Source organism: Lagenorhynchus albirostris, chromosome 11 (genome assembly GCF_949774975.1).
Source record: "Lagenorhynchus albirostris chromosome 11, mLagAlb1.1, whole genome shotgun sequence".
Classification (NCBI taxonomy): Eukaryota; Metazoa; Chordata; class Mammalia; order Artiodactyla; family Delphinidae; genus Lagenorhynchus; species Lagenorhynchus albirostris.
The window spans coordinates 29,408,430-29,422,262 of record NC_083105.1 but is presented as its reverse complement, the minus strand read 5'-3'; the positions used below and the strand labels follow the sequence as shown (position 1 = coordinate 29,422,262).

The following is a 13,833-nucleotide window of genomic DNA, read 5'->3' as shown; positions in this document are numbered from 1 at the left end:
AAGCTTATGGAAAGTCAGTCAGACAACGGTATTAAAAGATCATCAGCAAAATTCTTTCCTCTCATCCTCCAGAGCATCTTCAGTGAAAAGGGAGGGTAAAGAGAAAGGTTAACTTTTATTTTTTGCCGTATCCTGAAAAGAATATTTACTTCAGGCTGACTGACACTTTAACAAGTTACTTCTTCCAGTAAGAGGTATTTTATATGCCAACCATATATTTGAAACTTTAACTCATATTCTTTAAATTGGCCAAAGTGAGACATAATTCCAAATATAAAAATAAAAGTATTGCAAGCCTTTTTCACCAGAGGACATAAATTGTAGAAATATCTGTAATTTAATTACTTTTTGCTCAGAAAATATAAAGATGAGTTTTGAGACAAACTATCCTCTAGCATTAGCAAAGTTCTATACCAATTTATTATACTTAGATAACCTAATTTTAAGATCCTTCTTATATATCATTATCTAAAGTGGATGTTGATTTCTATAAGTAGCCCTAAATTAGTTTGATTCTACTTAAGTAATTTCAGGTGTTACAGACCATCAATATGTATTCTAAAAGAATAATAACATGTGTTGCATAACACCCTGTTATGACAAGAGAAAAGAAATCATTGCTCCATTGTTACTTGATACAACTGCCTTCACTGAGTTCTCTCCCAGTCCTATAACTTCACTAAATTTAATTTTCATCCCTTTGATGAGCTTATAGCTTCTTCATCCATAAATGCTATTTTTGAAGCTGAATGTGTTTATATCAATGGGAGTTTTCTTTATAGGGTTAATTTTAAACAATCTAGCCACTTGTTCTTTCTGTGAAAGAGAAAAAATGGCCTTCATTTTAAGATCAATGGAGAGTAGTAGCAAGAAAAGCATTCCTCATTCAAGAAATTTCCTATTGGCCAATTGTTACTGATGTGGTTTTTTTAAATTAGTTGTTATTTACTTATGAATGCATACCTTATCTCATTCCAGAAAGTATATAAGGCATTTTTTTTTAACATCTTTATTGGAGTATAATTGCTTTACAATGGTGTGTTAGTTTCTGCTTTACAACAAAATGAATCAGTTATATATATACATATGTTCCCATATCTCTTCCCTCTTGCGTCTCCCTCCCTCCCACCCTCCCTATCCCACACCTCCAGGCAGTCACAAAGCACCAAGCTGATCTCCCTGTGCTATGCGGCTGCTTCCCACTAGCTATCTACCTTATGTTTGGTAGTGTATATATGTCCATGCCTCTCTCTTGCTTTGTCACAGCTTACCCTTCCCCCTCCCCATATCCTCAAGTCCATTCTCTAGTAGGTCTGGGTCTTTATTCCTGTCTTACCCCTAGGCTCTTCTTTTTTTTTTTTTCTTAAATTCCATATATATGTGTTAGCATACGGTATTTGTCTCTCTCTTTCTGACTTACTTCACTCTGTATGACAGACTCTAGGTCTATCCACCTCATTACAAATAGTTCAATTTCGTTTCTTTTTATGGCTGAGTAATATTCCATTGTATATATGTGTCACATCTTCTTTATCCATTCATCCGATGATGGACACTTGGGTTGTTTCCATCTCTGGGCTATTGTAAATAGAGCTGCAATGAACATTTTGGTACATGACTCTTTTTGAATTATGGTTTTCTCAGGGTATATGCCCAGTAGTGGGATTGCTAGGTCATATGGTAGTTCTATTTGTAGTTTTTTAAGGAACCTCCATACTGTTCTCCACAGTGGCTGTATCAATTTACATTCCCACCAACAGTTTTTAAAGCATGTATGGTAATACTTCAAAAAAAATCTCCATGAGGAGATTAGGATGATAGGAAAATAAAGGTGTGGGAAATAATATGACACCAGGGAAGAATGAGGCAACAATTAAGAGCCATTTTTCTAAGCAAAATGATAAGCACACTTAGTTACAAGGTGTATGGCCCAGAAAATAAACAAATTCCTTAAAACTTGCAACCTGTTCCTCCACATTCTCATGAAAGAGCATTGTGTGGCGTTGAAAATGCCCTCACGCCACCCTACAGCAAATACAATCAAGTGCTTCATGGGACCACAGGGTATAACATTCCTGGTATTTATTGAAGATGCAGGAACAGTGCAGGCTCACTTAAGTAGAGGTAATTATGTAAGACTAAATAATGTGATATAGGTGAGGAGAAGTCTAATTATCTGATTGGAGCCAAGGAGAATTTCCTGGAGGAATGGAAGTTCATATCTTTCAGCAGAACTTCCATAAATATTAATATAGTCACTGAGTACTTTTCTGGGCAAAATAAATTACTCATGGTCAGGACCAATGTTTTTTTAGACCTAAGAGGAATGGAAAATCAATAACCCAAAAACTATAGCATGAAAATGGAAACAAATACCTGCCTTGGTCAAAAACGCAGTCTCAACTTAAGCCACTCAAAGAATACAGAATTTTGAACTATTTAGTTTTTTGGTGAACCCTTTAAGGAAAATAGGGAAATGTTTCCCTGGATCCTAGACTCCCAAATATATCTATATATGTATATATATGTCTATATATGTATATATATGTGTATATATGCATATATTCAGGTTATTACTCATAACTTAGATATATGTTGGCAAATACATATTCACAATTATTCTTTCAAGTATAGACTAAGTAGTTAGTCTAAGCCATTTTTTTCTTACAGTAATTAGATAACAGTCAGTTGTCTATAAATGTTACTTCTAGTTCACATTATTCACCCATAGAAGAATGCTTTTCTTTCTAAGAGTGCAGTATAGAATGTACCTGGCATTCAGCTCAACCAAAAGCAGTTCAAGTTAAAAGGACAATTAGAAAGTGGTAAAAAATGGAGGGAGGATAATATAATCTTTCATTAGTCTGTTGGAAATTATTTTCTGATATGAGAACATCACTATGATTATACATTATGAATAACTGTAATCTTAGTCAAGTTACTTAACTGCTCTTTGTCTCAATATCCTTCCTCATCTATATTCAATGGGAATAATAATGACACTTCATTGTTTTTTGGGGAGGAATAAATGAGATAATACATGTGATATTCCTAGAACACTACTGACACATAAGAAGTGCTCAGGGTTAGCTAGTATTCATCAGTAAGCAAAATGTCTGCATTTTGGTCTTATGGCTTATGACCAGTTCCTATCCATATCATTAAAGTAAAATGAAAGCTCAGTAAAAATTGCAACAACTTTATGTTATGCCAGCAAAGTTATCCACTGGCTAATATAGAACATTATGATGGAATTGTTGGGCCTAAAATCTTTTTCTAACATAGTATCCAGTGGATCCTGGATATTCTAGATCATCAGAAATCACATAAGTCATGAGTCTGAAATACTATTGCTGCATATAATTTTCAAAACAGAAATACTTTCAATTACCCTTTTCCAGCCACTGAGGAGATAATGAATATACTACCACCAATAGAAATCAATAAAGCTCTATTGAGATTCTAACCCTGGGAATCAGGCGTGGTTTGGTTCACTGACTAGATAAATTGTTGGACTCATAAATGGAAGCCTTGCAGCCTTATAGTAATTCAAATTTGGCTTTCAGAAAAAAAAGTTTAAATCATTACATTGTAGTAGTTTTCTGTTGCTGCATTGCAAATTGCTATAAACTTCGCAGTTTAAAACTATACCCATTTTTAAACGGATAGTTTCTGTGGATCAGAAGTCCAAGGATGGCTTGACTGGGTTCTCTGCTTAGGGTCTCACAAGGCCAAAATAAAGTGATGGCCAGGGCTGTAACCTCATGTAGTACTTGAAGTACTTGAAGTTTCTTGTATCTTTAGGACTGAGTTTCTTGTATCCTTATATGCTTGCTGACTGTCAGCTACTCCTCAGCATCTAGAGAATTCCTGCATTCTTGTTATGAACATAGACCCATCTATTGATATCTTTAAAGCCAGAAACAGTTTCCCTTGCATTGAATTTCTCTCATGCTTCAAATTTTGTCCCTAACCTCAAGACACTGATTTAAGGGGCTCATGACTTTAGGTCAGGCAGACCAAGATAATCTCCCTTTTTAAATTTCAACTGTGCCATATAACATAACCTATTACAGGAGTGATATCCCAATATATTCATGATGGTAACAATTACAAAGATCATGGACACATCAGGGGATGGGCCACTTAGGGCACATCTTAGAATTCTACCTACCACATATATCAAAGGCCTTAAGTATTAATCATTCCAAGTTTAGACCAAAGGGTCTACTCTATTGGCATAAGATGCCAAGTCTTCGACTTTAAAAGAAAGAAATTGGCATTTAGAAGCAGTTATCCTATAAATTTACAACTTTAGAATATAAAGTTGTCTTTTGTACAGTTGAAATAAATTCTAGGCTAAATTATGCAGAACCATACTCTTGGCATCAAGGACAAAAAACTGAAGAATCTGATCCCATCATTCCCTATGTCTATCATTTACTATGAACTTTTTCATCAGCTGGACCTTATATGGGTGTGTTATCAGTGTTCACTCAAAAAGTGTCACATAAGATCAAGAACATGTGCAACCACTGCCTTTAATTTATAAAGACGTGATAAATAAGTTTATTTGACCTTCCAGAATCTGAACTTACAAGACTGCATTCAAGAAATTCATGCCATGTTAACCAAATTCTAGAATCCATTCACATGACTGGAAGTATTGGCTTTATTTCATATTTTCCCATAGGGAATTATATGCTAGTTGTTTGTTTGTAAGGAATTTATAGTAATAAGTTGTTGAGATCTGAGTTAAATTTCTGAATTTTTTTCCTTAGGTCATCTTATTTTCTTTATCATATTGATTTTGTTTGTTTTGGGATTTTTTTCCAATAGGTGGTGGGTGAGTACGTTGGTTGATTGATTTTTGCTGTCGGAACAACTTTGTAAACATCTTTAAAAAATTATGTATATTTGATATTTTCAAATGTGTTATAGTTTTATTATAGCACATGTATATATCTATATCTATATCTGTATCCATATCTATCATCTACCTAAAACCAGTTTGCTGATGATGACTTCACCACAAAGGATTGTTAAATCAGGGCTGACTTGTATATTTCAGTCAACTACAAGGGATTATCAGTGGCTTTCTGGAACCCTCAGTTGTTAGGGTTTCTGAGTCTGGCTTAGCCAGTAAGAAAATTAGAAATGTTTGCATGAAGTAAGGGCTAGGGTGTGTAAGGATACAATGCCACATATTCAGTACCATACAGGAAGGTGGTTATTCCAGAATAAGCAAATACTGAGGAAAGGTTGTATAATAAATCATCTTTTTTTTATATATATATATATATATATATACACACACACACACACACACACACACACACATATATACATATATATATAAATAAAATTAAGCTAATATATAATATATATAATTATATATATTATATATATAATTAAGCTAATATGTATATATATATTAGCTTAATTTTCCTTGATGGCAGGAAGAACTTCAGACTCTCATGAGAATGTCTAGGGCCTCCTGGGCAACAGAAAGGATCCTGACAGCAAGGAATAGCTTAAAAGCAGTCTGCAGATAAAATTCACTTCCTTCACAGTTTTGCCTAGGGTAGGCTTGGTCTCAAATGGTAGTCCCTCTATTATGCATTTGGTCTTCTGAAGTGAATAAATAAACCCTTGAATCCAAATTCCCCAGCCCTACTTAAAATAAAGAATTCACTATGGTACTCACCAATCCAATGAAATATTTTTTGGAAGAATGACAAATAAGTTTAAATTAAAATATTTAATTTGGTAGATAACTGCAGATATGCACTGAGTTTTTTTTTTTTTAGTATTTCTGCAAAATGGAAAAAGGAACAGGGCAGATGAGTTAAGCACTGAAAAACTTTCTTCTTATACTCTACATTGATGCATTAGATTAGAGATACAGAGATCACATATAGCAAGATTGGTATTAATGACTATAAATTCTCAACAGAAAATCCCCTTCACATAATAGAAGCCACACAGTGAAGTGAATCAAGCACTGAATGTTGATAAAGACTTAAAGACAGAGTCATAACTAAATGTTCAGAAGAAAAGTGGCCTGCTGTCAAGCCTGAAACTTTACTAAAAAGTGGGGAAGAGAAAGATAGACAGAGAGAGAGAGACAGATGGCAAAAGAGAGAAAGACAGGAAAAGAATAGTGCAGGGGGAGAATACATAAAAACTACTGTACTGTGAAAATCTAATTCTTGTATTTCAGAAGGCAACATAAACAATAGTGAGAATGTTTACTATTTTAATAAAGATGTATCTAAGTCCCATGCAATTTAAATACATGCTTTTGTCTAAATATTTCATTTCCCTAGTTGTCAAAAGTAGTTATTCTAAGAAAATTTACACTTGAATGACTGCCCCAAATATGTTCTGATCTTGTAAAGGTGATGTAATTTCCCTTTCGGTTTATTTGTACTTAATTAGTTTTTGTCAATGTTGTACATTCATTAGACTCCAGCATTTCAAGATCTGCTTGTTTTCTGATTCAGAAAAATTAGTCTGTATCCTTTAGTTATGTAAAAAGCCTACCATTTAATTAGGAACATGTCATATCAGATTTAGGTAATGGTCTGTAACCTTGCCAATGCCTACATTACTGCTGAGGGTAATCAGTCATTTAGGGAAGCGTATTTGCGCTTGGGATACAGTAAAGTTTCAAATCATTGTCCTTTTTCTGCATTCTTTTAGTTTTCTTCTATTACATTTTAATCTCATGTCTTTTTTCTTTACTTCAAACTTCCCAAACTTCCTTATCATTTTATGTGTACTATTTGAATTCACCTTTTCCTCATTGATTGCCTCTTCCCCTAATTTTCTCTGTTCTAACTTGATAGAAACTTTTATTTTTCAATTTTATGAGGAAATATAAAGAAAACAAAGTGAAGTATAAAGAAAGCAAAAGAGTTTCCCAATGTTAACTTCCATCACATTGAACATGTTCTGGAGAAAAAGTTAATATGAAATTATTGATGGAACATCTCCACTTATAAGTAAACAAAAATCTATTTAAAGAGAAGAGACCCTAATAATTCCTCATACAATGCTTTAAAAAGTCTCAGGAGTGGGAGGAATCAGTTACCTCAGCTTGACCCATTGGTATGTTTTCATAGTTGTATAGATTATCCAGGTCTTCTAAGGTGGCATCATAGGTTTCTGAGTCATAGTTGATGGATTCTAGAGTTGGGGCGGTCACAGCAGCATCCAAGATGACAAGTCCCAGAACGAGTCTTGCTAATGTTTTCATTTTTCAAACTTTCCTAATCATAAAATATTAAAACACATACATATTTAATTGATAATAACTTATGAATAGTTTTCACTAAATAGAAATGATAAATCACTGTCAATACTGAGAAACTCAAGCTGGTAGCTTTCTTTCCATGGATAATTTATAAACATAGCACATGAAATTGTGTGGCTTCCGAGGACTATTGATGCCAGATGCTCAAATGAATTCACAAACCTATCCACATTTTTACAGTAGATATTGGAATTATGGTGAAATTGATTTTATTTTATAGAGAAACATGGAGAAAATGGTATGCAGAAAGACTGTGGTATACTTATTCACAAAGGCCTTCACATTATCTAAGAGTTTTACCACTTACTAAGCATTAAGATTCTTTCATCAACTCTGGGATGTAGGGATGATGAGGATGATGATGCTAATCACTATAACTGTCACACCACTTTACAAATGAGGAAACCAAGACAGAGTTGGCTAGTAATACAGCTAGGACTGTTTCTTGTACATTTAAGTCTAGGGCTTTTTCCAGACAAAATAATGAAGGTTTGTTTTTTCTTTCTTTTACTTCTTTGTTGCCTCTGGGTGTCTTTAATGCATACATAATTTAATATTTACACACATAAAATTAATGTTTCATGCAATATTTTCAAAGCTTGTCTTAACTAAATGGAGCAGACAAGAAAATTATTTTTTTCCTTAGTCCTTTTCCTTTTTAGTCCTTAGTGTTTTATTTCAATCCTTAGTGGCTATCTAAAGTTTAAACTCAGAATCAATAGGAATACATGTCTGAAAGTCACCAGTTAGCAAGATTTCCTTAGAGGAGGATTTGCACACACATGGGATTAGAGCAAACTTTTGTTTTGTAATTCTTTAATAAATGCTATTCTTAGTTTCCATGGTAACATCATGCTTTGGGGAGATTCAGTCAAGATCTTATAATTTAAATTATTTTAATTCTGTATGTACTCCTTTGCATACATTTTAGTTTAGAAAAAAACTCTTATGTTTAATTTAAACATTTAAATTAGGCCTATGAAAAGTGTTACCTAGTGATCATTCTTTGAGGAAGCAAAGTATTTGTAAAATTTTGATCAAGCATATCTAATTTTAAAGGTTTTGTATTTTGGATACACTTCTTGGGTTTACTTTAAGAACAGTACATGTGGTGTTTGTACCTATGCACACATACAAAAAGGAATTCATGATAAATACTACTTTCAAACTTGAATGCACTGGCAGACAAATTGACCTTCAGTTACTTGAAAGAAAGTCTTTATGAAGCAGGTTTAGGCAGAAGGATATGAAATTCCTCTGAGAATAGGAAGTAGTACAAGGAGCTCCTTTTTATCCTTTCCTATGCTTTCTTCAAATAAGTTTTTTATTCATACTGGATAAACTAAGCCTCTATTTTACTTGCCTTTGCAGAGGTCTTTGCAGGATCTCAGATTTGGAACAGTTTTATGCAATTATCAACAAAGTCCTACTTAATAAAACAGTGTGATTTGCAAATCTTTCAGAAACCATTCTCCCATATTCAGATGGGAAGCATTAACAGTGGCCACCACTAACCTAAAAAATATATAGATTTCCTTGTGCAGTTCTGGCAACATTCATTGTTCAAAAAAATTATGCACTTGCTTATTCTTTTTCTCACTTCATACTCTATGTTTGATTATATATATCTGCATATTAGAGTTTACTTGCATTTGACATATCCCCTAAAGCTATCATCAATAAGGCAGTCTGTGAACCTTAGAAATATGAAGAACACATATCCATGTATAGTTTAAAAAAGCATGTTCCTTCCTTCGAATACTTACATTGGTATTTAATGTAATGTCTTTGTTGAAACTTTAAACATATTGTCTGCTCTATACCATTTAATGACATTTTAATAGCTTATACTTATATAAAAATTTAAAATATATAGCTTAAAAACACATTGTAAATGGAAAATTGTAATATAATCAGTATATTTTAAACACCTGAAATCTTATCATTTTCTTCTTTTGCATAATATTTCAATCAATAACAATCAATAGTGCCTGTCAATACTGGCAAAGAACGTGTTCCATGTCAGGGCACCTGACTTAAGGAATATATTGGAAACTACTATAATTTTATTGGCATCTAATTTTATTCTCCTGGCTCTTAAGATCAACTATTTTTCTGTATGTTATGAATTCCTAAGCTAATTCAGAATTTTGGATTTTCCAAGAATAATATAAATATAAAAAGAGCAAAAGTAAACCCAGCTGATTGAATCAAAGTTCACCACAAAATATTAAAGCAAGTTGAATTATTTTTTTAAAGGTTATTATAGTAGGGAAAAAAGTGTATAACCTGAGAAGAAAGCAAGTGTAAAAACTTACCTTTGGCTCCTACTTGGTGAAATGGCACACAGTGACTGAGGACGCAGAGCCAGTGGTGTTTGCCCCTGACCAATAGTTGTGAATTCTGGTCTGTGGGAGGTGGAATTTATAATACTCAATTTTCTGTTTGGAAAAGCTAACCTTGGGAAATGCTTCTCAGTCTCTAAAAACTCCAAATTATTTTATAATCACTCAAATTAAGCAGTAGAATTCAAACTACAGAGTATATGAAGCTTTTGAAGTTATGTTAAAGGAGGTATAATTGCAAATATGTCACCTTAAAAATTTTAAATGGAAAAAGTTGGTTTTAACATATCTCATCTATAACCAATTCACCAATTAAGACATTAATGTAAACAGTGATACTGTAGATGGATATTTCAGAAATGTTCTAATAAGAAGTAATTTTCCCAAACCTTGCATATCTTGAATTGTTTTCTTCAATTTTCACTAATGTTAACTGAAGTTTAGTAAATGTTGCAAAAACCTTACCTGTATAATGTTGGGTAAGTAAAAGCAAAAAACAAAACAGAACCAAAAAAATATTTTGATTGCTTGGAAAGCTTCGAGAGCAATCAAACCATGAACCTCTTGCATGAATATTTATGAAAAATGATGCCCAGAAATAATGCATAAATATGATCTGAGTGTTTTGAAAAGAAGGCTCCTTTTCTTCTCTTTTATCTATCAGAGCCAAACAAATCAAATTACATTAAAAAAAATTTTCTCCCAGAGTACAAGATTTGTTTTAGGCTTTTGGTACCTGACATGGTTTGTGAAACTCAGATTTATTATAGGTATGGAGAGAAAATATATTTGTATTAAATCTCCGTTCTTCATTTCCACTCACACTGCAGAAGTTCTAGAGAAAGATAAAACTTGCATTTTGTATTCTGGTATGTGTTATGTAAATCTAGCTCTCACCTGTGCATCAGGAATCTTTCCTCATGACCAGAGGTGAATAGCTTTATGTACTAGACTTCAGAAACAGGTTTGGTCCTGGACAAACTGACGGAGGAGATGGCATGTCTTCAGAACTCTCTTCCCCTTTCTTCTTCCCTCCCATCTTTCCTCCCTCAGACTGCTTTGTCCGTCTATTCAGGGCACTCTCAGTCATTACTCTCATCATCTATACCTGCTTCCAAATAATTTGTTCTCAGTGTGAGTTATTTTTCTTGGGACCAGCTTTACTTGTAATGGAAGCAGTGATACAAGGTAAAGTATGAAATCTACCAAGACCTCTCAAGCAGTAGAGAGGCCATCTTGGAGGCAGCGATTTCCTCCTGGCAGTCCTGCATGCTGGCAGTCTTACCACATCATGTAGAGGCTGCTTTCCGAAGCATTTCTGGAAAGAGGCCTGAATCTGAATTCCTACACTGGCTCTGTTAAGCAGCAATGTCCACACTGTGTGTTAGATGATTTTATATGTTGTTAATTCTTTTAACACATTCTCAATCAGAGTGATCATCACTCTTTACAGAGGTTAAATTATCCAGTGTCACATGTGACACAAAGAGAAAATCGATTGGGACAAGTTCCCAGATGTTACTAGGCCCATCTAAGGGATATCGGTGAACGTCAAAAGGCAGATATCTCTCAGTTACTTAGATTCGAAAGCTGCTTACCTGTCACTAGTGTTTCAGATCTTTCAAATGCTTTAGAATAAAAATAGATGAATAAAATATCCATGAAAATATCTAATATTTCTTCCTCTTCCTGCATTCTTTAGTCTAGTACTCTGCACACATTGTCAGGTGACGGTGAGGTGGGATCTACCTAGTTCCTTGCTTTCTGGAAGGCTCTGGCTGACTTTGTAAGACTATTTCCGGAAATATATAGTCTTATATATACATATATATGTCTTATATATAGAAGTAATACTTTATACAGAATTAACATTATATTAAGACAAGTACAAGTCTTAATATAGAATTGAAAGCAGAAATGATCATTTGTCAGTATTCTCTTCTTCCAAATTCTCTTTCCTTATAAAAATGGAGATTGTCATACTGAGTGAAGTAAGTCAGACACAGAAAGACAAATATCATATGATATCGCATATATGTGGAATCTAAAAAAGCAAAAAGGGTACAAATAAACTTATTTACAAAACAGAAGTAGAGTCACAGATGTAGAAAACAAACTTACGGTTAGCAGGGGTTAAGGGGGAAGGGGAGGGATAAATTGAGAGATCGGGACCGACATATACACACTACTATATATAAAATAGATAACTGATAGGAACTTGCTGTATAGCACAGGGAACGCTACTCATTACTCTGCAATGGCCTATATGGGAAAAGAATCTAAAAAAAAAAAAAGTTTGGATATATGTGTAGGTATAACTGATTCACTTTGTTGTACACCTGAAACTAACACAACTTTATAAATCAACTATACTCCCATAAAAATTTTTTTTAAATGGACAATTTAAAAAATAATTTATCTTATTCTTATTTGGACTCTCTCCAATATTTCAAAATCTGTTTTGAACTGTGGGAGCTCAAATTTGTAACCACCTCATGAGGCTCTAATCTCCATTGAACAGTGAGGGAGGATTAATTACCAGTTCTAGCCTTTCATATCCCTGGTAAATATCTTCTAGTTTCATGATAATTTTCTTAATAGAGCCTGAACTTTGTTATCAGACACCCTTGGGAGATCAGTTATTATGACAAGTTGTATTACCTAGTAACAGAGGCCTTATGCCTTTATCCCTTTAAGTCCCCAAACATTTTACAAATCCTTTCGGCTACAACTCTCTACAAAATTAATTAAATACCATCCTACTTGCTGAGACAGAATTCGTTTTAAACAGAATGGTCTTCTGTTAATGATTGCATTCTCTCTGTTCTGTAACAGTGGTGAGCAGTCGCTCTGAGGACAGTCCACTGCTCTCTGCCCTTGTCCCCAGCCCCCAAAGGCCACATCAGTAAGACCTGCAGGACGGTATAGATATCCCACTGCACTGATTATAAGGAATAAAACCGTTGCCTGAAATGATTAGCTACCCCACTATGAAGAATTCCCTTGTTGCCTCAGATACCTAATTATCAGCAGAATTCCAAAGCTCCAGGTCTTCCAGCATCACCATAAACTCATATACAATGTGCTGCTTGTATTCCCTAATCTTACCCAGTCTCCTCTTCCAGAAACTTTCAAGCCTGATCCGCAACCCAAAAACTCTCCTTTGTCCTCGTGGGCCTCTCACTGCTGTGGCCTCTTCCGTTGCGGAGCACAGGCTCCGGACGTGCAGGCTCAGCGGCCATGGCTCACGGGCCCAGCCGCTCCGTGGCATGTGGGATCTTCCCGGACCGGGGCACGAACCCGTGTCCCCTGCATCGGCAGGCGGACTCTCAACCACTGCGCCACCAGGGAAGCCCTCCCTTTGCTTTTCTTAATCTTAAAAGTATCTGGCTATCTCCTGACAAAGGTTTTGCACTGCAGTCCTTTAAAGTAGTGGCTGTGTTTTCTTCTTCACTCACATAACTCAAAGGACACATTACTGTTCCTTGCTCTACATTTTCTCTTCCAAACAATTTCTTCTTTTTACTCTTTCAAAAAACTCCATCCATTCTGAAACTCATGACATCTGGTTTAATTATCTACAACCCCTTCCCCGTCCCCAGCTGCTGGACCTCCTAGTCGAGCCTCTCCTTGTCAATGACTTTTGCTCCTGCCTCACTCATACTCTCTACCGATGCCTGGTCATCATGTCCGGTGACGTGCTTCCATGTGTATAATCCATGTACCGTGGTGGCCTAGGAGTTGCCTTATCTCCTCATGTGTAGTAAAGTTACCCACTATTATTGTCATACCCTCCAGCTTATTACCACCGGGCATTATATAACCCTACTACTGGGGTATTGTTAATCATTTTTCCTTTCACCTCATGAGAACTTCATTCCACAGACTCCATCTCTTTTTCACTATTTATTAAATCTCCTATCTTCAAATCCTTCCTTAACTTTAGTTTTGATGGACCATTATCATAATTACTCCCTTTCAAGCACTTTCTGCTTTCCTTCTTTTTTTCCTTTTATCATACTCATTTATGAAGACTTAAATTTCAGTTGAACACAACACCCAACTCTCTTCTCTCCTGCATCTGAGCAGCTGTATATTCCTAGTAAAAATCATGTACAACAATTGGTGTTACTTTAAATTCTCAAAGATAAGCATCAACCCTAGCCAGCA

The 13,833-nt window shown here is 34.8% G+C and overlaps 1 protein-coding gene across 1 annotated transcript in view; it reads right to left on the bottom strand.

The window, feature by feature from the left end:
• EPYC (epiphycan) overlaps positions 1–7,261 on the bottom strand; it is a 35,383-nt gene extending 28,122 nt beyond the window's left edge. The window contains exon 1 of the mRNA XM_060165422.1: positions 7,097–7,261. Within this exon, the coding sequence (XP_060021405.1) occupies positions 7,097–7,261 (165 nt within the window). The remainder of the gene's footprint in view (positions 1–7,096) is intronic.
• Between the last annotated feature and the right edge of the window lie 6,572 nt (positions 7,262–13,833).